General features: G+C 36.6%; 1 protein-coding gene across 1 annotated transcript in view; it reads left to right on the forward strand.

Moving 5' to 3' along the window:
- The window catches only part of DNAH6 (dynein axonemal heavy chain 6), a 209,415-nt gene that overhangs the window by 46,916 nt on the left and 135,197 nt on the right, over positions 1 to 27,302 (forward strand). Inside the window, exons 13-22 of the mRNA XM_077751897.1 lie at positions 2,963 to 3,114; positions 4,205 to 4,357; positions 8,067 to 8,318; positions 11,487 to 11,615; positions 14,679 to 14,792; positions 16,995 to 17,138; positions 21,879 to 22,091; positions 22,811 to 22,903; positions 24,322 to 24,441; positions 26,871 to 27,051. Of these exons, the coding sequence (XP_077608023.1) occupies positions 2,963 to 3,114; positions 4,205 to 4,357; positions 8,067 to 8,318; positions 11,487 to 11,615; positions 14,679 to 14,792; positions 16,995 to 17,138; positions 21,879 to 22,091; positions 22,811 to 22,903; positions 24,322 to 24,441; positions 26,871 to 27,051 (1,551 nt within the window). The remainder of the gene's footprint in view (positions 1 to 2,962; positions 3,115 to 4,204; positions 4,358 to 8,066; positions 8,319 to 11,486; positions 11,616 to 14,678; positions 14,793 to 16,994; positions 17,139 to 21,878; positions 22,092 to 22,810; positions 22,904 to 24,321; positions 24,442 to 26,870; positions 27,052 to 27,302) is intronic.

Here is a 27,302-nt window from a genome sequence, read left to right on the forward strand (position 1 = left end):
TGTAGAATTACTTTTCACCACATCCTCATAGTTGGTATGATTTGGTTGTCTTAAATTTATTAAGAGCAGTTTTGTGGCCTACCGTGTAATTTATCCCGGAGAATGTGTGGTATGTGCACTTGAGAAGAATGTATATTCTGCTGTTGGATGGAATGTTCTATGTATGTCTGTTAAGTCCATTTGTTCTAAAATGTAATCCAGTTCCATTTTATTGTTGATTTTCTGTCTGCATGACCTATTCATTGATGATAGTAGCGTATTAAAGTCCTCTCCTTTTATTGTATTGTTGTTGATTTCTCTCTTAAGATCTGTTAGTGTCTGCTTAATACATTTCAAAGCTTAATGATGATTGTTATATCTTCTTGATCTATTGACACCTTTATCATCACATAGTGGTCTTTGTCTCTTGTTGCAATTTTTGGCCTGAAGTCTGTGTTGTCTGATATAAGTATGGCTCCATCCACTTTCTTTTGGTTATTGCTTGCTTAGAGTATCATCTTCCACGTCTTCACTTTGAATCTATGTTTTTTAAAGCTGAGATGAATCTTCTGAAAACAGCATATGGTAGGGTTTTGTTTTTCAATCCAGCCAGCCACTCTGTGCCTTTTCATTGGTGAGTTCAATCCATCTACATTTAGGGTAATCATTGATATATGAAGACTTACTACTGCCATTTTATTTTTGTTTTTTGGTTGTTTTGTATCTCTTTCTCTCTCTTTTTTTCTTTGTATTTTCTGTTTACCTTTTTAGTTTGGTGGTTTTCTATGATGATTTGGTCTGTTTCTCTGGGGTGTGTGTGTGTATGTGTATGTGTGTGTGTTTGCTCTAGATTTTTGTTTTGTGGTTACTGTGAGGTATGTATAAAATGTCTCATAGATAAAATTGTCCTTTTTCTACTACTAGTAATTTATCTTCATTTGCCTATATAGTTTTTTTTATTTTCCTCCTCCCCTTTTATATTTATGTTGCAACAATTATCCCTTTATATGCTGTGAGTTTGTTACCAAATTATAGTAGCTATAGTTATTTTTAACATTTTTTCCCTCTAATTGTTCCTATAATTGTTTAACAACCTATTCTAAAATAGAGTTACAGTTTTCTGATTCTATTTATAACCTTACTCAAAGTTTCATGTATTTTTCTCATTTCAGGTAGATAAGCTCCTTTCAACATTTCTTGTAAGGGAGGTCTAGTAGTGATGAACTCCATTAGCTTTTACTTGTCTTAGAGTCTTTATTTCTTCTTTATATCTGAAGGATAACTTTGCTAGATACAGTATTCTTAGCTGGCAATTTTTATCTTTCAAACACTTGAATACATCATTCTATTCTCTCCCAGCCTGTAGAGTTTCTCCTGAGAAATCTGCTCATAGTCTAATGAGTCTAATAGTTCCTTTGTAGGTTACTTTCTTTTTCCCCCTGGCTGCCTTTAAGATTCTTTATCATTAACTTTTGAAAGTTTCATAGTAATGTGTCTTGGAGATGGTCTTTTTGTATTGAGATAGTAAGGTGATCTATTAGCTTCATGGATTTGTATGTCTAGTTCTTACTCCAGGTTTGGGAAGTTCACAGCTATTATTTCTTTAAATAAACTCTCTACCTCCTCCTTCTCTTCTTCTAATGTACCCATTATTCTTGTGTTGGCTCGCCAAATGGAGTCTAACAGTGTTTATAGGGTTCTTCACTTTTTAAAAGTCTTAGGATTTTAGGAGTTATCTCTCCTTTTCTACTTGAATCATTTCTATATCTACTCTATTTCTAATGCTTGGATCACTATTCTGAAAGATAGTTACATGATACCATGAAAAAAAGCTCTGTGTTCAAATAAGTTTAGAAGATACTAGACCAAGCAACATTATACAGGCTTCCTTGCCAGAGGACTTCTCAGATTTCTTGATGTCTCATATTGTCAGTTCTCAAAAATACACACATCTAAACCTTCTGAAATGAGTAGGATAGATTATTGTTGACCCTTCTGTGTTATAAGGAAGCTAAAGCTCAGAAAGATTTAGTGACTTACACAAGCCAAATATGGGTTAAAGACTTGAGTTTAGGTTTTCTAACACTGTATGTTCTTTATACTAGGTCACATTTCACCTTATATTCAGGAGAGGAGATGATGTTAATAAAAACAAGAATCAACACCCTTTTCGGAATGGTGGAGAAAGGTTATAGAGGGAGAACAGGGAATAGTAAGGAAATCAATTTGACCCAGGTGGAGGAAGCACTTGGATAGAAAGTTAGCTAATTTTTTACAGGCTCAGAGCACACAGGATTTTTAAAGACAAGTAGAGAAGTTTAGTGTTGCATGTGTATTAAAAGGACTGTTTTTGACCAACAGTATGATACAGTTTTATTCAAAGGTAATCAGGCCTCCACTGGTCCTAGATGGATTGCAGAAGGGAGAAAATGAAAATAGGGAGATTATCAAAATGCAACTGTGGCATATGGCAGATTCACATCCACAAAGGCCTCAACCATGATGTAGGAGCAAGGTGGGCAAACAGGTGTTGGGAAGAGGAATGGAGATAACTTCAGCTAAGCTCAATCTCTTGTATTTTAAACTTTTGTTGTTAATGGCCTCAAAATGCTTTACATGGAGGTTCTATGTGGAAGAACTTTTCCATGTGGAAGAAGCCCACCTTCAAATCTACTTGACTCAAAAATCCACTCCATTCCAGATTAGACCCTCTAATGCAATTACAAATTATTTTTATCTGCCATCTCTTAATAGGAGCCAGAAAACATTTACATTATTGACTATTAGTTGTTTTTAGTACATGATAAGATATAAAGCATTATGAATTAACATTTTGAAGTTATATGTGGAATTCCACATTAGGAAAATAGCATTATAAATACATATGTAAATTTATTAATGCAATGATTTTTAACATATTTCATAATAATCCTTTAAAATTTAATATGATGTATTTTATGCTTTGTATGATAATTTCATGTAGATGTTAAGTTTTTTGGAGAACAACTGGAAAAATATCATAAACAGCACAAGGATGCAGTAGCTCTAAGACCCACCAGAAATGTAGGATTGCTGCTTATTGATACAAAGCTGCTAAAAGAAAAACTGATTCCATCACCTTTGCGATGCTTGGAGGTAACTATGAGCTAGGAAACATTTTAATTATAGTCCCTATAATTATCTTACAATTTTTCCCCCACAAATAGCCTATCTTTATGTTGTAGTATTACAAATGTTTAAAATTAACATAACCTACGGGGCATCCTTAATTTCTAAGAAAAGTCTTGTATTCTCTCTGTCCCAGGCAAAAAGTCTTGTATTCTCTCTGTCCCAGGCATAGTCAGCCTTCAGATGAGGGGAGGAAGGGCACTTGCAGGGCTCAGAGTAGCCTCTTACTCCCCATTCTGTTTACCTTTGTTGGAATATTTCAACGCTTCCTGCAGAAGAGATGCCACTCTAACAGCTCAGTGTCCTCATGGGTACACTGGTTGACTTAGGATAGTGAGATCAAGTTTAGGACATCATTTCCTGCTCTGAAACTGTACCTAAAGGTCTGATTATATTTTGGGGAATTGTAGACGTGAGGAAATTTGTACTGATCCTGAATTAACTTTGATGTCTTCCTTTGGAGTCAGAGTATATCTGTAATATTCTCAAATACCTCCGGTGAAACCACGGTATAGAGCAGGGATTGGGAAACCATACCTCACAGGGTAAATCCAGTCTTCCAGCTGTTTTGTACATACAACCATGACAGTTTGCATTTGTATTACCTACAGTTGCTTTCTCACAACAAGGGCAGAGTTGAGTAGTTGTGGCAGAGACGGTATGTCCTGCAAATCTAAAATATTTACCATCTGATCCTTAACAGAAAGCCTCTGCTGACCCCTAGTGTAAATGACGGAAGACAGAGCCAATACCTACTAATTTAATTATGATTTATTTAAGCGGCACCTGGGTAGCTCAGTCAGTTGAGCACCCTGCTTTGGTTTAGGTCATGATCTCACAGTTCGTGTGTTCAAGCCCCACATCAGGCTCTGTGCTGACAGGTCAGAGCCTGGAGCCTGTCTTTGGATTCTGTTTCTCCCTCTCTCTCTGACCCTCCTCTACTCAGGCTGTCTTTCTCTCTCTCTCAAAAATAAATAAAACATTTTAAAAATTTAAATATTTATTAAAGTGGAAATATTTAAATAGTTATGATTTACGTTTTCTTTTTCTTTCCTAGGTGCTAAATTATATGCTTCCTCGTCAAAGCAAGAAAAAAGTGGATGCCATTATCTCTGAGGCACAAGATGCAGAGTATAAACTTGAATTTGTTCCAACTACCACCATAGAATATGTTAACAGCTTAATATTTCTTGATGAAATTCAGGAAAGGGTGAGTTGATTTTTATATGGCTCAACATTCAAGACCTTGTGGTAGGTAAGGAAAACAAATAAGACAAACAGAGGGACTGAATTGAAGGTCAAAAAACAGCTATCAAAATATCAGAACACTTTCAGACAATATAGGTGAACACCCTACATCACAGCAATAATGGCAGCTAACATTGATCAAACTCTTACAACTAGTCAAGAATTGCACTAAATTTTTAAATATATATTACATTTTAATCCTCACAAAAACTTAAGAAGTGTAGATAATTTTTATTCTCATTCTGTAGATGAGGAAAAAGACTAAAAAAGGTTATGTTGTCCACGATTACAAAGTTTATTATATGGTAGAGTTTGGGTCTCTGATTGCAAAGCCAATGCTCTCAATCACAGTTTTGCAGTTCTTCTTGTGATCAGTGATCACGGAACTGTAATCTATATACTGGTCATAATGGAAGTCTTGACCCTTAATCCATATCTTCATGATAATCAGGCACCTCACCATTAGGAATAAAACCCAATTCAAACTAGCTTACCAGAGGGAGGTGGAGGTTGGGAGAGAACAGTAGATATGGGACTCAGTGGTGGCAGTCAGTGATGGGGTCAACTCACTTCCCCCTTCTCTTTCTCTCTCTCTCTCTTACACACACACACACACACACACACACACTTAGTCCTTTGTCTCCCTTATTTCTTTCTCTCCATAAATTTGGTTTCTTCCTCACAGGATCTTCACTGTGACAGGCAACCTAGTATTTAATTTCGATTGTCAGTTTTACATAAGCTTTCACTCGTATCAATTGACATTTGAAACAGAGATAAATTATTTTCTTAACCATCTAGAAATTGAAGATATGTTACAAATAAAAAATGTACACTGAGTAAGATAAGTCATTAACCACTGGATAGTCTATTACATATTCTTAATAATAAAGGCTCTTTCATGTTTCCATAAAAGTAATTTTTATTGAAATATAGTGGACACACAATGTTACATTAGTTTCAGGTGTACAACCTAGTGATTCACTAATTTAGATGTAACAATTTTGTTTCTCGTTTCAAGAAGCAGCATCTTCACAAAAGGGCAGATGATTGTGGCTTTCCCTCAGGTGTACATACACATTATCCCAGGATTCTAAAGATGCCAATTTGTAGTCAATTTGTAGTCATTAAGGTGCTTTGGACAAATACCTCAATGAGCTAGCTTAGGCCAAGAGGACTCTAAGGATTCAGTAGTATTTTAAGGAACCCTACCCCCTTCATCAAAAAGGTAAGTAGGCTTAGAAACTTACCGGATCCAGGAATGAGAAGACTGTAGGAAATCCAGGTAGTTCTTTCTCTCCAGCCTTTCTTACTGCATCTCTCTAAAGATCTGATCTGCTTCTCTTTATCTACAGACCAGCTGCTTCTGCTTCTTTACTCTACAGCAGCAAATATGGCTGACAGCAGCTCCCAAGTTACATGCTACCAAGAGAGAGAGAATCATTCTTTCTCTCTCTCTCTGCCCCCCCATATTAATTTTCAATGTCTATTAAATGCATTCAGCCTCCCACCCCCATCCTGTTATATAAACTATGACAGGGGTTAGGATCATGTTGCAGAGGGTAGATTGCTGTCACTCTGCTCTTCCTGAACAAGAGAGTTGATGTGCCATGCAGAAAACTCAGACTGTGTCCATCCCCACTAAGTTGTCTGTGCATTTCTGGATGTTGTGTTGGGGAAGGAGTTTCCCTGAGGGAGATGTTCACCATACATGAATAGCTTTTTTTTGGGAACTTTATTCATTCAGAAAGTATAGTAAACACTCACTTGCAGGGTACAGGAGTTAAAACAATGAGTCAGCCTGCCTTCAAGGAGCTCAGAGTCAGTAATGAAAGCAAATAATTATTATATAATATGTATAGGTACAGGATACTGTTTTAGGCTGTGGGGGGAGTTGTGGTCATTCTTGGCTATGAATCACAGAAGGCTTTGTGCAAGATGGGGTATTCAAGCTATTTCCTAGAATACATCTACTCAGGTAGGATTCCAGGGAGAGGGGAAACCATGTGCATATACCTGAGGCAGCATGACAAGGGCAGGCTGTGGCAGTTGGTACACTCTGGAAAAAGGGTGTTTGATAGAGAAAGCTGATGAAATGTAGCTAAAGCTGTATTTTTCAAGGATACAAGGAATAGATTCTAGTATTAAGTTAGCAGAATTGAAAGGACTAAGCGGGCAACTGAATGTGGGGACAGGAGAAGTCTAAGATCACTCTTGGATATCTTTCTGCAGTGAACAGGTAGACAAGGGTATCATTAACCAGTAACATAATCACTGTCTGACCAGGCCAATTTTGAGAGTGAAAGAGGCTGGAACATTAAGTGTAAACCAAGACACTCTCAGAGAAACGTGGACATGTTTGTGCCAAATGTAGGAAACATAGGAAGATGAACAGATCTTGGTGTATAGAAACTTAGTTCTATTTATTACTTAAGATGTTATTAAGATGTTCGACTTTGGGTTGAAAGTAACAAAGACCCACATAGTTAGCTTAGAAAGATGAGAATATTTATTCTAAGTTTGCAGGGTTATCTTATGGAATCCAAAGGCATGCATAGAGCCTAGCCTTTAAAGAGGACAGGAACTTAGAACTGGAGCAGCATCAATAAACCAAAAAGGCCTTTCTCTGTCCGTCTCTCATCTTTGCTCCTCTCTAGAACACTGGTTTTGGAAGGGTGGGCCCAGACCAGCAGCATCAGTATCAGCAGGAAACTCAGAAATGCATATTCTCAGGCTCTATCCTAGATCTTCTGAATCAGAAACTCAGGGGAAGGGCTCAACAATTTGTTGAGCAAGGTGATTGTGAATCTCAAGCTAACAGTTGGGAAGCATTTCTCTGGAAGCCTCTCTGCAGTTCTCTTCTCATGTCAAGGACATGCTTTGTTTCTACATGGAAGCAAATGGTCTCTGCCAACACCTACCATCTAACTCTTTCCACGTTCAGAGAGAGGGCATACTCAGCCCAGTTCACAAAGTCCCAGTTTTGTGCTGCTTGGTTCAGCCTGTGACCAGGAGGTTGGGTCAAGTTGTCCAAACACGGCTGCTCCCTCTATACTATGTGGCAGAGTAGAAGAGAGAAGGCTTCCCCCAAAACTGGAGAGTCCCTTCCTACAAAATTAGGAAGAGCACTGTCCACTCAAGGTAGGACATCAAAGTGAAGACGTTTAATAGTCACTTGAAGGTAGTAGAAGTATTTATTGAAGGTCAGTGGGGAACATGCAGCCAGAACCATGACCTGTGCACACCTCAGGGGCTGCTCTGGGACAATCCCTGCTCAGCACACATGCCTGGAAGCTCAGATATTACAACTGAGCATCCTCATAGCACATGTTGTCTCTGAAAACTAAATATTGGCACTATTTACTGTTTAATGCTAAGTGAGAACAAAAGAGAGAGAGAAGGAAAAAATAAACATTTATAAGAGTAATACTAACTGTGCTCAGCTCTGAACAACCTGCCTCCTGGGCCTGATTACCTGGATTGTAGCAATGACGATATTTATCACTCGGCAGGCTTCAGTGAGTTTGATGGTAACATTAAGCACACGCCTCATGTGCTGGCTATGAGTGTGTGCTGTTCACAGTGCACAGTGACTATCTCCTATTAGATAAACCTGAAAGGGAACAATAGGACTCTGATATCTTTAAGAAGGAACCAATGTTTCTGTTTAGATTGAAACTCTTGAAGATGAAGGGAATGTCGTGATTCAAATGTACAAGCTCATTGAACAATATCAAGTTCCCACACCTCCTGAAGACTTTGCTGTTTTCGCTACTATGAAGCCATCCATCGTTGCAGTTCGGAATGCCATTGATAAATCTGTGGGTGACAGAGACACAAGCATTAAGCAGTTTTCTCTGCATTTGGGTAGAGATCTTGAAGACCTAACCAATGAAGTGAATGAAGTAAAGCTCTTAGCACAGGTAAGCTAAAGCAGGATTAAAAAAAAAAAAATCTGTGAGGGGTCCCTGGGTGGCTCAGTCAGTTAAGCATCTGACTTTTGCTCAAGTCATGATCTCGCGGTCCGTGGATTTGAGACCTGCATCAGGCTGTGTGCTCACAGCTCATAGTCTGGAGCAGTCTGGAGCCTGCTTCTGATTCTGTGTCTCCTTCTCTCTCTGTCCTTCCCCCCCTCACACATACACTCTCTCTCTCAAAAAAATAAATAAACATTGAAAAATTAAAAAATAAAAATAAATAAGCTGTGTGAAATTTGACTATTTTAATTCAACTGTTTAAGGATCATATATCATTTTAATCCAATTTAACTTTTATTTTATTGTGATTTTATTCTAATCAAGTAACAATGTCTTTGAGCTGCTATTTAAAATAGAATGTGTTTCTGAACTTCTAAGTACTGAATAAATTCTAGACCATTGCAAGTAAAGCATATATAATATTTTCTTTCTCCTGACTTGTATGTATTATTTTGAAATGAGTGCTTTTATAACTTTTTAACATATGTTGTAGCTATTGTCACAATTTTAAAGTTTGCTTAGCTACATATTAGAAAATTCCCATTTAGGCAAATGCAGAGTATACATTGATAAATGATAATGAAGAATATTTTGTTAACTTGCAACAATTTTACTACCTAAAAGATACAAGGGGAATTTCTTAAGAGATATCTGGGTGACTCTTACCAGAGGCATGCATGAAAATATAATTTGTAATGACCTACTATTTTATTATTAACATTGACTAAATTTTATCACAGAAGTGTAAATCCATATAATGTTGTAATTAAATAAGAAAAACTGGGAAAATCACAATGTCCATCAACAGAGGATGATGAAAATGTGTTAGAGTACATTTGCTGTAAGAAATACAATGCAGACATTAAAGCTTATGATATACATTTATACATAATGACATGGAAACATAAAAGTAGCTAACATTTATTGTACACTTACTATGTGTCAAGTATTCTAAGGACTTGCTGTTGTTTTTATTTTTATATGGAAATAGTCCTGTATTTTTCACCCAGAAAAAAAACTGTAATGACTTTACAACTTCATGAATTATCAGCAAATGAAATATACTCAAGTATCCATTGCTCATGTCAAGAACCATAATGTTACTGCTACCTTTAGGATGCCCTCTAATCACTAGCCCTTTCTTCCTCTCCAAAGGCAGCCACTACCCTCAGTTCTAATGCCATAAATCAATTTTGCCTGTTTATGAACTTCAATTAAACACAATCATAGAGTATGCCCTTTATTTGATTTTGTTACATTCCTAAGATTCATCTGTGATCCTGTCACTGGATGTAGTTTATCTACCTCTGTTGCTACATAGTTTTTTACTGTATTCTGCAATTTAACTATTCCATGACTGATGGATATTGGGGTTGCTTACAGTTTTTGACAATGGTGAATAATGCCTCTTGGGACATTCTTATATACATTTCCAAGTTTTAGCTCAGTTAATTCTCAGAACACCTAAGGTTTTATCATTTACCTTTCATAAAGAAGAAAACAGAAGGACAGCGAAGTTAAGTAACTTACCCAGGGTCACACAAATAACACCTTAGACAAGCTTAAACAGTCTACTTCCAATGGTTGATAATTTCCTATTAACTATATAAATGCATGTGGATTGTTATAGAGAGCAAATGCCAACAAGTGCTTCCTGTGTGATCAGGCATTGTAGAAAGCATGATGCACACACACAGAAGTGACAGCAGAGGTTCTCTCCAGCAAGTGCTTCTTTCATAGAGGGGTTGGAATGAATTCATTATCACTCTTGAGCAAAGAACTACAACTTTATTATTTTCATGAATGATACCATCCTGCTGTCAAGACCTCTATTCCTGCTGATGGAGAGAGCTGGAGTAAAAAAACCCTATGTGTGACAGTTGGTAATAACTCAATTTATTTCAGTTTGAAATGTCCATTTCATTCTAGCTTGGTCTCTCTTTTTTTTTTTTTTTTTTTTACAAATAGTTTTTTTCCAAATTTGTTTCCCCATAANAGCTTTGTCTCTTTTTGATAGATTTTAATTCAATTCACAATGCCTCTTGGACATTTCTTCACCCCTGCCACCAGCGTCTCCTACCTCTTGCTCCCTAGGTGGAAGTCTGCATTTCCTTCTGGTGGATGGAAGGAGGGGGAACCCATTCCTCTTGCTGCCTTCTGGACCATAGGACTTCCAGTGCAGTTTGGCTGTGTGGGGACTGGTTGTCCCAGACAGCTGTTAGCTAAGGGTCCTTCTTGATTCTTTAGGTACCATTGACCCCTGATGCTGCAGTCCATCATTTCTGCCATAGTCCACAATCTCAAGTGATGTGGCCTTCTCATCCTGACCTCAGACTGCTTCTGGTCCACCGTCCTTGCAGCAGTTCCCATTGCTGGAATCAAGTCACATGAGAACTTCATGATCCCCTACATGCCACACCAAGGCATGAGGCATCAGAGTGTCAACACAAGGCCCTTCTGCCTAGACATTTCCCTTAGCTTTTCCTAGAACATGTTGTCAGTCTGAATGCAGTACCATATTGAATCAGGGATTAGCCTCCCAAGCCATGGCTATAATAGTTCTCAGATTATTCCAATTTCTCAGATTCTCCCAAACCTAGTTAGGTGTTTCTTCTTAGCATCTGAACCTTTTCATTCCCCTTCACTGCGAAGAGTTTCAACCCCAGAAAATCAGGCAGAAAACTTGTGTCTGGCCACTTGTCCTTTATCTTCTCTCTTCTTACCTCTCAGAAATCAAAGGGCTTTCTATTTTTTTATTGTAAAAAGATAATTTCCCTTATACTGTATACTTTTCTTTGTCTTCCCTATTGCATGCACCTCTCCTTACCTGAAGTCATGTTAGTTGAAGAAGTGTAGGAAATGAAAGTAGATGAGGGAAAATATATTAGGTCCTATTTAAAAACAATGGTGTTCTCATGACACTTCTTTATACATTTCTATACTTTTTATGATGTACGTATGTTGCTTTTAAATGCAATAAAAACAGCCACTTAAACATTTTCTAAAAATCAGAGTGAAAAAAATATTTTTTGAAAATGTTTATGAATTCACTTAATTTAATGGTCCCTATAAAAAAGTAGGAATGACTAATCACAAATTATCTCAATTTTACAGGATCCACAGATCTTAGATATTACTGCTGACCAAGACAAAATAAAGCTCATGTTGCACGATCTGCAGTTAGTTCTAGATGATCTTCAAAAACGTGCGTTTCAATATAAATCCTATCAGAAAAATTTTAAGGTAAGGACAGCTCTATACATCTGTTCTTAAAATATATGCATAGAAATGGAATTGATACACAAGCACCCCCAGCAATGTAATTCTAAACATTCAATATTGGGATGCCTATGTGTAGGTACTGTGCTGGAATGGCCTGAAATGCAAATATGAAGTGTTCTCTGCATTTGAAGTGTGTAAAGATTGGTGTACATGAGAGAAAAAATATCTTTGTTAATATAAAATAATGATGAGTTATAGATAAACCCTCAGACCAGGGACTACAGTTTCTATGTTGAAATATGTAGGTTGGGGGCGCCTGGGTGGCTCAGTTGGTTAGGTGTCAGACTCTGGCTCAGGTCATGATCTCATGGTTTGTGGGTTTGAACCCCACGTTGGGCTCTGTGGTGACAGTTCAGAGCCTGGAGCCGGGTTCAGATTCTGTGTCTCTCCCTCTGCCCATCCCCTGCTCATGTTCTGTCACTCTCTATCTCTCAAGAATAAATAAACATTTAAAAAAATTTTTAAATAAAAATAAAAAAATAAAATATGTATGTAGATTTTTAATTGTGGTCCATTAAAGCCCCTCTAGTCTTTCTTAAGTAATATTCAAACTTACTTTACATTCCTGTGTGTGTTATGATTCCACAAATATTGCCTGATTTGCCCTGGTTTGATGTGCTAGTTTAGTGAAAGAAGAGACTTTGGCTAAGCCAGGGGATAGTCGGATCCCCAAAAGAGGGTAGGTTTCAAAGACTAAATGATATGCCTCAAAAAATGAAGAGAAATGAGTAAAAGCTATAAGGGCCAAAGAGACCAAGAAGAAAAGAGAATAAAAAAGAAAAAGATCCTAGGGTCAAAACCAGGGAACCTCCAGCAGTGAGAGAGTTCTCACTGGAGTTAGTCTCCCCAACAGTCTTGGAGGAATGATTGGATCTCACAAGGGAATGTACCTGTTTTCCAGAGCCCCAAATGGATGGACAGAAAGTGTTATGAGGAGCTCTTCACTCCAGAGACCAGGGCTTGGTGGAGCCAATCTGAAAAATAATGGGTGTGGCACTGGACAATGTGACTGGTGCAGTACTTGAGATTTGTACATTGGAGAACTAGGATTCAAAATTGTTCCCAGGTTGAGTTAACTAACCTACAAGAGGACTAACTATAGGATACTATGCAATAGGAACTGAGGTATCAAGGAAACATTGCTTGATAAAAAGTTATAACTAACAGGTGGGCACTTCTTGGGTCAGAAAGGATAACACTGCTTGAGACAGAGCCTAAAATAAAAGTGTGTCCCCCTCTCTCCACCCTCCGTATCTATACTTGATTAATTCTTCTTTCATGATCAACTCAGGTCTAACCTTCCTTCTGCATCTCTCAATCATTTGGGAGATAGGAGTGAACACCTAATTGGCCTAAGAAATTATTTCTAGTTCTTATTGAAGACAGAGTTAGATCCCTAATGTCAGGATGATGCTGGACCCATACAATGAGTTTGGAAGTATTCCTACCTCTTCAGTTTTCTTGAAAAGGTTTGAGAAAGATTGGCATTAATTCTTCTTTAAATGTTTGGCAGGATTCACCAGTAAAGCCATCTGCTCCTGGAGCCATGTGCTTTTGGACTTTTCTGTGTTGGGAGGTTTTTGATTATTGGCTCAACTTCCTTATTTGTTGTTGGTCTACTTAGATTAATTTCTATTTTTTCCCGATTCAGTCTTGGTAGGTTATATCTTTCTAGGAATTTGTCCATTTCTTTTAACTGACTTAATTTAATTTACTACCATAAAATGTGTTCATAGTAGTCTCTTATAATCTTTTGTATTTCTGTAGATTCAGGTGTAGTATTTCATCTGATTTTATTTATTTGAGCATAATCTCTTTTTTTTCCTAGTTTAGTTGGATGTTTGTCAACTTTATCTTTTTTGAAAAACCGATTCTTAATTTCTTTGATCTTTTCTATTTTTCTAGTCTCTATTTCATTTGTTTCTACTCTGATCTTTATTTCCTTCCTTCTACTAACTTTGGGCTTAGTTTGTTCTTCTTTACAAGTTCTTTCTTGTGCAAAGTTGAGATATTTCCATTTTTTAAATATATGCATGCATCACTATAAACTTCCCTCTCAGAACTGCTTTTTCAGTATCCCAGAGGTTTTGACATACTGTTTTCCATTTTCATTTGTTTCAAGATTTTTTTTTTTTATTTCTCTGATTTCCCCTTTGACCTACTGGTTGTTCAGGAGTATGTTGTTTAGTTTCCACATGCTTGTAAATCTGCCAGCTTTCCTCTTGTTGATTTCTAGTTTCAAACTATTGTGTTTGAGAAAGATACTTGGTGTGATTCTAATCTTAAATTTGCTAAGACTTTTTTGTGGCCTATCATATGCTCTGCCCTGGGGAATGTTCCATGTGCACTTGAAAAGAATGTGTATTCTGTTGCTGTTGGATTGAATATTCAAAGCTTTAGCTTATCACAGGGCTCAGTTTCTGTGCAAACAACCCCCCTGGGGATTTGCTCACTTCTAAGCCAAGGCAGTTTTAAGATACTTCTCATGAAAACAGCTTCTTCAGATTTTCTTGCAGTCTTTCTCTCCATGGAGTTTATATACAGCCCACAGGGTCAGAAGGTAGTAAGAAACCAGTCTGTTCTTTCTATCTTAAATCTCCCCAGCCCCTCCACCAGCTACTTCACAGACATCTCTCTCTTCTGTCATCTAGGTATACATGCCCCAAATAAAATCTGTACCTCCAAAGACTCATTTGTTTTCCTAAAAAGGCCAGGCATATATGATCCAACTTGAAAAAGAATGCCCATGGTATTCATAATATTTATGTCTTTGCAGAATATTTAAGTTTTAAGAAAATATAAAGAGTTATATTTTATCACTCAAATGGAAAATTGAATATAATTGGGGTATGTGATTTGTTTTATTTTTTTAAATTTCTTTCTATCTCTCTTTTTCTTTCCTCATTTAGGACCCACCCATATTCTGCTAAGTGTCACTATATCAAGAATTACTAATAGGAGGGTAACGTAAGATCTTTGTATCCGAAAACTAAATACTGAATTTTGCTTATTATATTTTTAAAGATAGAAGTATCCAGGTTTGAAGCTTTGGAAGAAGTTAGTGCTGAATTGAAGCTCAAACAATTGCTCTGGGATTCTTTATCTGAATGGGATCAACTCCAACAAGAATGGTTAAAGGTAAAACACACAAACACACATACCCCCCCAAAAAACCTCTCAATCCTGAAATCACTTTTTATCAATTAAATTTAAAATCCTAATAATATGAATTATGATCTTTAACAATCTAGAGTAGTCTTAATTCAATAAAGTATGCAACATTATAATTTTATGAGAATTATTATCAGCTTTCCAGTGAAATGCACAAAGGTCTTTCTGTCACTATATACCACAGAGCACAATGCATTCTTGTAAGGTAGGCTTCTTGAGTCCTCCATTTAAGAAGGCTAAATGAAGGAAACATCAAAAAACTTCACTGCATGACACTTAGCTGAGTTGTGGCTTCTGAACAGTGTTGTCATGATACACTACACCAAAGTGTTCTTGAGGATTGTAGAATTTTATTTGTGATAAATCTACACACTTTAGATTTCTGTTAGCTTAGGTTTCTGTTCTTGTTTTGAAGAAAAAAAAAAGGAAGCCATTCTGTTCACTGTGATAGAATAGAATTGCAGTAATGAGCTCTTAGCTCAACAGTAAATTACGTTAATTAGGGGGCCAAGGACCAACAGCCACCATAGAATTTGGTTTCTAGGGTCTACCCAAAAATTCATATCTTGATAAGAGTCAACCCTCTATACGGCAGAATAGATAACCATCTATTCTTTTAAGTGTGATATGGACATGTTAGAAATATCATCAACTTTACAAATATTGTTTTTGCACTTGCTCATTCAGCCTACTTGTGCTGATAACTATAATTAGAAGTCACATGTCTGGGTTAAACACCAGTGACATAGAAAATGTTTGCCAGACAGCAGTCTAAGTGCGGGCATACCAGTAGAGAATAAAAAGGACAAAGTCCAAACCCTCACAGAATTTATCTTTTGGTGAGGAAAACAGAAAACAAACATATACATGCTACAATATCAGAGATTGTAAGTGCTCCTGTAGAACTCCTTTATCACTTACCTCAGAGGTAGAAAATGTTACTGAGGAGTAAAGAAAAAACTTAGAGAGTTTTCTCATTACCACCATAGTTTAGAACAGAAGCTTCAAAAATGGGATGATTTCATCAGAGGAAACACACAAAAAGACCCATTAAGGGACAGAAAGGAAAGTTGAACCTAGAAAGAAAGACAGAAAAATGAAGGTTTATATATAACATATTAGTTTCAAATGTACAATGTAACAGTTTAATATCTGTCTATATTGTGAAATGATCGCTATAGTAAATGCATTTAACATCTAGTGCCGTATATGATTTGGAAAAGTTTTTCCCTCTGATGAGAACTTTTAAGATCTATTCTCTTAGCAACTTTCAAACGTGTAATATAGAATTGTTAACTATAGTTACCATGCTGCATATAAAATGTCCATGACTTATCTGTTTTATAACTAGAAGTTTATATCTTCTTAGTCCTTCACCCATCCCACCTACCTCCACCTCTATCTCTGGCAACCACCAGTCTGTTCTCTGTATTTGTTTCTCTTCATTTTATTTTGTTTTGTTTTATTTTTTTTTAATTCCTCACAATTTTATTTATATATCAAATATAGTCCCAATCAAAATCCTAGGTTTGAGTTTTGTGGTAATTAACAAGCTGATTCTAAAATTATATGGATGGGTGCCTGGGTGGCTCAGTCAGTTAAGCATCCAACTCTTTTTTTCTTTTTCTTTTTCTTTTTTTTAAATTTTATTTCTAGGAGAGAGAGAGAGAGACAGCGTGAGCAGGNTTTGTTTTGTTTTAGATTGCACATGTACGTGAGATCATACAGTATTTGTCTTTCTCTGTTTATATAACTGAGAAGGATATGTATAGATACATGTATATTTTGGGGTACATCTTTGAATCATTTATATTAAAAGAGTACATAATCAAATAATAGGAGACTACTGGGTGAGAAATTTCTAGTTAGCAAGTGTAAGAAGTGGCTATTTATCTTTTTACAAGAGTTGGCTCTTGGGAATAAATTACAGGGATTGCAGTACTGCATTTGATGATGTGGGAGATAAGAACATGAAAGGAATAAACAAGCGAGGCCTGATACACTACTGGCAATCTTAATAAGTAAAGCCATTTTCAAAAGTATAGAGTTAACTTGGATTAACAATTTAACTACTGGAATATCTGAGTAAAGTAAAAAAAAAAACTTTACTATTTCAAGGTTGCCATTATCACATGGCTTAACTTTTTTTCTTTCTAATTTTTTTTATAGTCCAAATTTGACTGCTTGGATCCAGAAGTCCTAAATAGTCAAGTTTCTAAATATGCCAAATTTGTGACTCAGTTGGAAAAAGGCTTGCCACCCAACAGCGTGGTTCCCCTGCTAAAACAGAAGGTGGAAAAAATGAAAGAAAAGGTAAGTTTGGTAGAAATTATTTTAAAAACTTCAGGTAAGTCAATGCATCACTACCTGATGCTAAAGAGACCAAAGTCAGAAATTCTCCCCTGTTTAAATTAACTTAGCAGAGAGAAAAGGAACAGACCAATTCAATTTTTTCAGAGACAGATCGCATCCTTATCTTCAGTTGGCCACATCATGAATTGAATACCTAGGTTGAAGGGACATTCAGAGTAAGAGTTTCCCACGTGGTAGGGAGCTTAGTGCAGGAATGGTCCAGAGGTATGGCAAGATACTGACCCACTCAGCCCTTAGACAGCCAAATGAGGCTAGTGCAGTCTTGTCCACTTATACCACCACACCAAACACATATGCCATTTTCTAGACGTGCCATGATGTGAGGGTTGAGAAGCCCAGCAGTGGGTTTGCGAGGCTAGCTCTTTGAAACCTAATGCTGCTGAACTAGTACTTGAAATGGGAAAGAAAGGGGTTATGACGTTATTCTTTTAAGCAGTTTTAGATTTCTTAAAATAGAGGAGAAAAAGGACTAAAAGAAGGCATGGGTAGGAAAAGTAAGCAAAACTTCAGGCACAAGAGGCAATTTTTCCCAAAGAAGAGCGTTTTTGCAGTTTCTCCCTCTTCCGCTTTACAATACCTAGTCAAAACACTTTCCCAAAGTTACTTACGTTAGCCTCTTTCTTCTTCATTGCTCTTTATGTGGTTATATCATACAATTGAAAACAAATCTAGTTGTCACAGTCTTTGTTCCATTTTGCATTCCTTCAAAGTTATGGTTGATTTTTTTTTAAAGTTGTATATAATAAAAGACACGTCTTGTGGTATACAGTTCTGTGGGCTTGTACAAATGGGTAGAGTCCTGTATCCAACATAACAGTACTATACAGAATAGTTCCATCACCCCCCAATTTCCTATCTGCTGTTCTTTGTCATCAGCCCCTCCTTCCATCCCAGCCCTAGGCAACCACAGACCTGTTTTCTGTCCCTAAAGTTCTTCATTTCATATATGTTATAAAGGAATAATACAATATACAGTCTTGGGTGTCTGGCAGTGTTCACTTAGAAAAATGCATTTAAAATGCATCTAGGTACTTATATTCAGAATATATAACACACTCATAACTCAAAATAAAAGGAGAAATAGCCCTTTAAAATGGGCAAAGGATTTGAATAGACAGATCCCCAAAGGAGATACATGAAAAGATACTGAACATCATTAGCCATCAGGGAAATGCATATCAAAGTTACAATGAGATACCAGTCCACACCCACTAGAATGGCTATGATAAAAAGGATAGACTATATAGTAAGTGTTGATGAGGATCTGGAGCAATTTGAATCCTCCTATGTTGCTGGTAGAATTATAAAGTGGTACAGCTTCTTTGGAAAACGGTTTGGCAGTTTCTCAAAAGTGATTCTATTCCTAGGCATATATCTAAGAGAATTGAAAATATTTATTTACACAAATATTTGCATATGAATGTTCATAGCAACATTATTCATAATAGCTAAAAATGAGAAACACCCAAATGTTATCGACTAATGACTGAATCAACAAAATGTAATATATCCATATGATGGAATACTATTCAGCCATGAAAAGGAATGAAGTCCTGATGCATGCTACAGTATAGATGACCCTGAAAACATTATACTACGTGAAAAAAAACAGTAATAAAAAGACTACATAGCATATGGTGTCATAGATATGAAATGTTCAAAATAGAGAAATACATAGAGAGAGAAAGTAGGTTCGTGGTTACCAGGCACTGTGGAAAAACAGAAGTGCATGATGATAGTTAATGGGTATGGGGTTTCCTTTTGGGATAATACGAGGGTGATACGTAGTTAATAGTGGTAGTTCTAAAATTAGATAGTGGTAATAGTTGTGCATCTCTGTGAATTAGCATATCTTAAAAAAGGATTCTTCCATGTTGTTATGTGAATCAACAGTTTGTTAATTTTTATTACTGAGTTATATTCCATTGTATAGATTATCGCCGTTGGTTTATCCATTCACCCATTGAAAGAGTTATGATCAGTTTTATGGTGATTATTTTTTAATATAGTTTATTGTCAAGTTGGTTTCCATATAACACCCAGTGCTCATCCCAACAAGTGCTCTCCTCCATGCCCATCCCCCATTTTCTCCTCTCCCCCAACCCCATCAACCCTCAGTTCTCAGTGTTTATGGTTTGCCTATAGTGATTATTAATAAGCTACGATACACAGTGATATACAGCTTTTTGAGTGGACATGAGGTTTTGCTTCACTTGGGTAGATAACTAGGAGTGGGATTACTAGGTGGCCTGGTAAGTATGTGTACATATATGTTTATAAGAAACCCAGCCAATTGTATTTCAAAGGGCTGTGACAATTTACCTTCCCACAGGCAGTATGTGAGAATTCTAACCCTTCCTCAGCCTCCCCAGCACTTGTTCTCGTTGGGGAGGGCTTTGTGTGGTATGGGTTGGCTTTCATTTTAGTCACTCCGGTAAATGTATAGAAGCATCTCATAGTGGTCACACTTTGCATTTTTCTAGTTACTAATGATGTGGAGCATCATTTTTTTAATGCTTCTCCTCCATCCTTTTATCTTTTTTGGCTGAAATGTTAGTTTGGCTCTTTGCCCAATTTTTAATTTAGTTGCTTGTTTTGTTATTGTGTTTTAAGAGTTCTTTATCTAATCTGGATCCAAGTCCTTTTCAAACATGTAACTTGAAAATATTTTTTCCCAGTCAGTGGCTTGTCTTTTGAGTCCCTTGCCAGTGACTTTCAGAGCACAGACAGTTTTAACTTTAATAAAGTTCAATTTATGTTTTTTGCTTTTATGAATTATCTTTTTAGTATAGTATCTAAACATGTTTTGCCAAACTTAAGAGTCACACATATTCTTCTATATTTTCCTCTAGAAGTTTCATAGTTTTTCTTTTTTTACATTAAAGTTTATGATTTATTTTGAGTTATATTGCATAAAATGTGACATATATGTCAAGGTTTACATTTTTTATATATTGACATCCATTTGATCCAGGACCATTACTTAAAAAGACTATCCTTTCTCCATTGAACTGCCCTTGCACCTTTGCCAAAACTCAGCTGGCTATATTTTTTAGTCTATTTCTGGGTTTCATTCTGTTTTATTGTTCTGAGTCTATTCTTTCACCAGTACTACACTGTCTTGATGACTATAGCTAGTAAGTCTTGAAATCAGGTAGGTATAAGTCCTCCAAATTTGTTCTTTTTTTACAACTGTTTTGTGTATTCTAATTCCTTTACCTTTCCATCTGAATCTTAGAATTAGGTTGTCAATATACATAAAAAATTGCTGGGGATTTTTGAAGGATTGTTGAATCTATAGATCAAATTGAAGAGATCTGACATCTAAACAGAGTGAATTTTCCAATCTGTTACCAGCATATCTCTTCATTTAGTTAAGTCTTCTTTTATTTTTTTCATTGAAGTTTTATAGTTTCAACATATAGATTCTGCATGTATTTTATTAGATTTATAACTAAGTATTCTTGATGGTATCCTAAATAATATTGTTTTTAATTTCAAATTTCAATTGTTCATTGCTGCTATATAGGAATACTATTGGCCTTTGTATACTGATCTTATATCCTGTGATCTTACTAAATTCACTTTTTATTTTTAGGGAATTTTTGTACATTAAAATGAATTGGGAAGTGTTTCTTCCTCTTCTTTTTTCTGGAGGAGATGTGTAGAATTAGCATTATTTCTTTATAAGTTTAACACAATTCACCAGTGAAGCCATTGAAGCATGAAGTTTTCTTTTTTGGAAGGTGTTCCTACCCCTCCTCAGCTGTAGTAATGAGCCCAGAACATATTTCTTTCACTTCCCCTTGAGTAGAGCTTTTATTTTTCCAGTTCTGTTTCTCCAGTTATATACAGGAATCTACAACAGGGTATTACCAGTGTTTAAAATGACTGTTTGCTGCTCACTTCCCTGACATTAAGTCTTTTGCTCCATAAGGAAACTAGGAGAAATGGGTTGGTTAGAGTTATAATAGTAGCTGTTATTTTCCATCCCCAGGCAGCACTATCAGGTAGGCTTTCTTATGATTCTCCTCAGTCTTCCCTGTGAATACTTCTATTTGTAGCCCCCAGGGACTTCACACTCCCATGCTACCCTATGCTCACTCTGTAGCAATTTATTTTTAAAATTTAGCTGAGGGGCGCCTGGGTGGCTTAGTCGGTTAAGCGTCCGACTTTCGCTTGGGTCATGATCTCGCGGTTCGTGGGTTCGAGCCCCGCGTCGGGCTCTGTGCTGACTGCCAGCTCAGAGCCTGGAGCCTGTTTCGGAGTCTGTGATTCCCTCTCTCTCTGACCCTCCCCTGCTCATGCTCTCTCTCTCTCTCTCTCCTAGAAATAAATAAAAACATTAAAATAAAATAAAGTAAAATTTAGCTGAATCTTCTTCCTAGCTTAAATGGCAACCCAAGGCATCTGTCCTCAGTAAGCAAATTCTCAGGTCCTGTTTTCTTGCTGTGGAGAAACCAGCCTCTCCCCAAATTTTGAGTTTGCTGGTTGCCCTGCAACCTTAATTTTTTGATGGGCTCAATAGAAGTTATTATTTTTTAATTTGTCCATTTTTTCTTTTTGTAAGAGTGTAAGTAGTTTCATTCCAATTCTCTACATTCCTGAATTGAAACCAGAAGCCTTGAGCTATGTTTTTAAGATAAAAGCATGGTGCCTTTGAGAGTGTTTGCTTTCCAGCTTCCAGTTATCATTGACTTGAGGAACCCAACTTTGAAGCCGAGACATTGGGCAGCTATTGAACAAACAGTTGACGCCACCCTAGTGGATCTTGAAATTCCATTAACCTTGGAGAAGCTCTCTGAGTTGCATGTTTTTGATTTTGGCCAAGAAATCCAGGACATTTCTGGACAGGCTTCTGGAGAAGCTGCCTTAGAAATAATTCTTAAGAAGGTAAATCTGAAAAATATATATTCTTAAGATCAGGGAATATTAAGGTTTTTGTATTCAGCATAAAGATCACCAACTTTTGATTCATCTAGATATATTTTTCAACATTGCAGGTTCACCTTCTCATTATCAGTCATCCTTCTGTTGTTTCACTACATTTATTATCATTATCATTATCATCAGTACTTTTATCAATATCTTCTTTCTACTTAGCTTATAGTCCAACAGGAACTTATTGACAACAAAGCTTGAAATTTGCATGCCTATTTAAAAAAACACATACCAAGGAAGATCTTTTATAGCAAAATAAATTATCTTTCAAACCACTGAAAAAAAAAAACCTGTGTGAAGTGCTACAAAAAACAGTGAAAAGATTTCCCTACTTATACTACTTACCTCCTTATCCTAAAATACACACATACCTACAAATCACCTGTGTAAAAACTTATTTTCCTTACATTTTTTTATATTTCCTTTATCTTAAAGCATAAAGTGGTAAAGGGTACACATTAACGTATCACAAGTTATTCATATGTATTAATGTTTGTCAATAAAATTTAGCTAATCACTATCCTTTAACCAATAAGAGGATTTTAAGAGTTTTAAAGGCAGTCAGGAGGACAATGGGATAATTATGGAATTTTCACTTATTTCATTCTACATACATTTATTGAGTGTCTAAACACAAATTTAGGTGTTCTAAGATTTAAATTATTTCTAAGGTGGAAGATTCTTGGAAAACAACTGAATTTGTTGTTCTCCCTCACCGTGACTCCAAAGATGTGTTTATCCTGGGCGGCACAGATGACATACAGGTGAGTAACTGGGTTATTGAAAACCTATGGTAAAGATTCTGGTCAGAACTACTCCTGAATCTTCTATAGGAGGTTATGATGGAGGAATGAAATATGAGTTACTAAATAAGAAAAAATCTAATTGGAAAGACAAAATATGAATAAATGACACAAATGAGTATATATGAAATATTTAGCAAAGGAATAAAAATGGTATGCATTTAAAAATATTATGATCCTGCAGTTAACTGTTGAGGAATTTAGAAAAGCAGGAGATAATTTATGGCTGAAGTGATCAGAGAACACTTCCTAAACCAACCAAGACATGCTGGACCTGAAAGAGTAAATGGAATTTGACAGGCATAGATGAGAATGAAGAGCATTTCAAACCATTTAAATGAGGCAAAAAAAAAAACAAAAAACAAACAAAAAACAAAAAACAAAAAACCCATGAACAAGCATTTCAGATTTATAACACACTAGGAAACTAAGTTCACTTGAATTTTTTGAAATGAAGAGTAGATGGCCATACTGTATGAACAACAGAAGAAATCTAATCCATGTGTTTGGAATATTCTTTGTGACTTAAAATCCAAGGGCACTTTTGTTTAACAAAAGGATCTGTGTCTTATGGCCTAAAAATAAAAAGTGAAGCCCTGGCCCATTAGGGTGTACCCAGGCCAGAACTAGAGATGAAATGGCTTTGCTGGGTATAGGTTGGAAGAGCAAGGCCAGATGTCACTCTGGGCAGTGGGTGGGAGAGCATACCCAAGATGGAAGTCAGGCAGTATGAGGCCAAGTATGTTAGGTGGTAGCACTTCTGCTCTCAAGAAATTCATAATTTGTATAAAGCACTTAAAATTCTTTAGATTCACAGACACATTTTTTCGAATGTACATGTTTTGTGAGGGTTGCTATAGTGTGAGGGGGAAAGCAGGGGAAGAAGGTAGAGGGAACATTGTTCATAGTCATCCTGAGCTTCATGTGAGTGTGTTCAGTTTCTCTCTTCCCCAAGATAATTGAGAGAAAGAGATGTTTAATTGCATAGAGAAGACAGCTAATTTTGCAAGTTTGGATTACTTTAGAAATAAAAGCCTGAATGACCAAATAGTATAAAGAAGGACCAGCTATCTAAAAGTAGGGGAAGAGAGGAAAAGAGTATTGAACCAAACAAAAACACGTGTCATTAATAATTATAGAAACACCTAAGATTTGGCAATCAAAAGTCTCTTCTCAGTGACATTTGAGAGAATGTCATGGTAAAGTGGATAAAGGAAGGGAAGTGGATGGGTAGGAAACAGTAGGTGCGACTAAGCTATTTATTCAAAAAGTTATTTATTCAAAAAGCTTCTACGTGGACTCTTGGGATTAAATATCTGTGATTATCATTGAGAGCACAAACATATGATGTTGCATGTTTTCGTCTTCTTTCTTTAAAGGTCCTTCTTGATGATAGCACCATCAACATTTCCACTATTGCCTCATCACGTTACGTCGGTCCACTGAAAAGTCGAGTGGATGACTGGCAGAAACAACTTGCTTTATTTAATCAAACACTGGTGAGTGAGGACAATTTCAATTCATGCACTCAGAAAATTGGAGAGCCAAAGGACCTTAGAAGTCATTTCTTCAATCATTTATATATTAGTTTAAGTATAAGATTTAATTGTCAATATTTTTTTATGTTCAGAATGTAAGGAGAATGCAAATAAACTAAGCTCTTCTTTATATGATTATACCATCCCCCTTGTATTAGTAACTTTTGACATAAAACACAATACCACACACTTGGTGGTATGAAACAGTGTACATTTATTAGCCCACAGTTTCTGTGGGTCAGGAGTTTAGGTGTGACTTAAACTGGGTCTCTTACTTAGGGTCTCAAAGGTTCAATCAAGATGTGGGCCAGGACTCAATTCACATCAGAAGTTCAGATCAGGGAGGGTCCCCTTCCAAGCTCACTCAGGTTGTTGGCAAAAATCATTTCCTTGTAATTCTGGGACTAAGAGCTTCAATTTCTTGCTGGCTGTCAGCTGGAAGTCATCCTCAGCTCCTATATGTTGCCCACATTTTTTGTTTATTTGTAAGTCTATAGTTTCATTAAAACAAAAACTGACAATGTGGTATGAAGTTTACATTTAAAGTTTTCAGAGAAACCTACCACATGCCTGAAAAGATCTTACATTGGAGTTCCAGATGCTGGTTTAGATGGTGTCAAGTACTGATGGGTATCATGATTCAAGATAGCATTTTGGGTATAAGTTAAATCCTAAGATTAAAAAACATTTTGTGTGTGTGTGTGTGTGTGTGTGTGTTTTAAAGTGACCACTGCCCCAGTCAAAAGACCAGGGCTTTTGAAATCATTCAGCTTTTAAAATGATTCAATGAACATGTGACAACACAGGGTGACTGAACCCTGCCACCAATGGTTTCAGAATTCAAAGTTCAAAATAAACAGAGAGGCTCCAGGAGTTTTTCACTCTAAGAACGTGAGACCTTGTGTTTCCTTATTCTCTTTCCCCATGTACCACCCTCTTCCCCTCCCTAAGTACCTCAGCCAGTGGCTTGCATGGACAAGCTGATATTTATAACTTCATAATTGGAAAAAAGGGCCTTGTTGTCAATTTGATGACTTAGCACCTCTAAGACAGAACAATCTGCCTATGTATATACTCCAATAAAAGATTTTTCCCTCCTCAACCAGTTTGCATCCCAAAATGGCAGGCAGCTTTGGTCACTTATTAACTGGTTTAAACCTTTGCTGGCAACAAAATTAAGCTCAGGCAGGGAGCACCTTGGCTTATAATCTACAGACATTCACAGCTTTTAAACAGCCTCTCACAGTGTCGCAACAACCTCATATTTACTGGGAAAACACACACTGTTGCTTGAAGTCTCCTTGGTAACCTTCCTATGGTACACCCTTCCTTTTTATTTTATTCTACTTCAGATCATCCCACAGTAAAACAAAGAATCCACTTATACTGATCTTACTTTGTTCCCATCCAATCTCTTTCTTAGACCTCAGATTTTTGCTTGATTTAATTATGTTCATGCTTTCTGTATATTCTTTCTGCATATATGAAAAGTTATCTGTGAAATAATAAAGGCACTAAGTAGGAAAAGATAATTTGTTCCAATTTTGTTTTATAGGGATCTTTATGAGGAATCCGCCCTCTTGGATGAACACCTTATAATCCAACCCCCATGTCCAGCCTCCTCTACTAATGGCTGAGCAAAGCCAGAATTAACTGTCTAGAAAACATGAGACCTGAAATAAATCAGGGAGTGGTTGTAATAGTAGGCTTTAGACATAACCCCCAAATCTGGAGTGAGAAACTCTTTCACAGATGTTGAACCTATACCTGCAATTGCAGGAGGCATAGGAGACAGTGAGATCCACAGCCCCAACTCCAGTTCTGGTTTCTTTGATTAACCATGACTGCCTCCATTGGGAGAAGCAGTGAGTGATTTTCTTCTTCCTCCAGTCCTCTGGGTTTGCCACATGTTCTGTCACAAGCAGATTTTACTTTTTTGATTGAAGAAAATGAGTCCTGTTTCTTTCTTAAAAAGGAAGAGAGGGAAGAACATAGAGACAATTGAGGTTAAAAACAACAACAACAACAACCTTTTTTTGGAAAGCCCTGTCTATATTTGGAAATAGTCACTTAACAACACTTCCCAACCCTTCATATTTCTTTTAGGATCTCGCTTCCCCTTAGACTGTCTGCCATGGACATTATAATCCTCTTTCTCTGGGTCCCTTCTGGTTGCCACACAGTAGATTCATTGTAACTCTGCTCAGTAGAAGATGGGTAGAAATTTGGCTGCAGTGAGTCTTGGACCCTTTAGGGAGGTTCCGTCTCAAAGAACCTGTGAGAAGCTTCCCCAATGAAAAAAATATAGTGAGTCCCCATGTAATTATTTTTAATGTAACTGTGTTTTTAATTCAGGATTAAAAATTGATAGTGCTCATATTTTCTCTTAGGAAGAGTGGCTGAACTGTCAGCGAAACTGGCTCTACCTAGAAAGTATTTTTAATGCTCCAGATATTCAGAGGCAATTGCCTGCTGAGGCTAAGATGTTCCTTCAAGTGGATAAGTCATGGAAGGAAATCATGAGAAAGGTGAACCGGTTGCCTAATGCTCTTCGAGCGGCTACTCAACCAGGTATAAAACAAAATTTTAAAAACAAACAAAAAGACTTTACAGGCATCTAAAATGTTGAACACCTATACAATTCTAACAATATGTGGTACATTCAATCCTTGATTCATGGCAACATTAATGGCCAGGAATATTTGTAGTGCATTTGATACTCTTATTGGGCAATGTGAATTGAACACTGTTGTTGTTTTTGTTGTTGTTATCATTGTTATTATCACCTTTCAGCTTAGTTCATAGTTTTGGCACTCAAGAAT

The sequence above is a fragment of the Crocuta crocuta genome, unplaced genomic scaffold, assembly GCF_008692635.1.
Source record: "Crocuta crocuta isolate KB4526 unplaced genomic scaffold, BGI_CrCroc_1.0 scaffold430, whole genome shotgun sequence".
Classification (NCBI taxonomy): domain Eukaryota; kingdom Metazoa; phylum Chordata; class Mammalia; order Carnivora; family Hyaenidae; genus Crocuta; species Crocuta crocuta.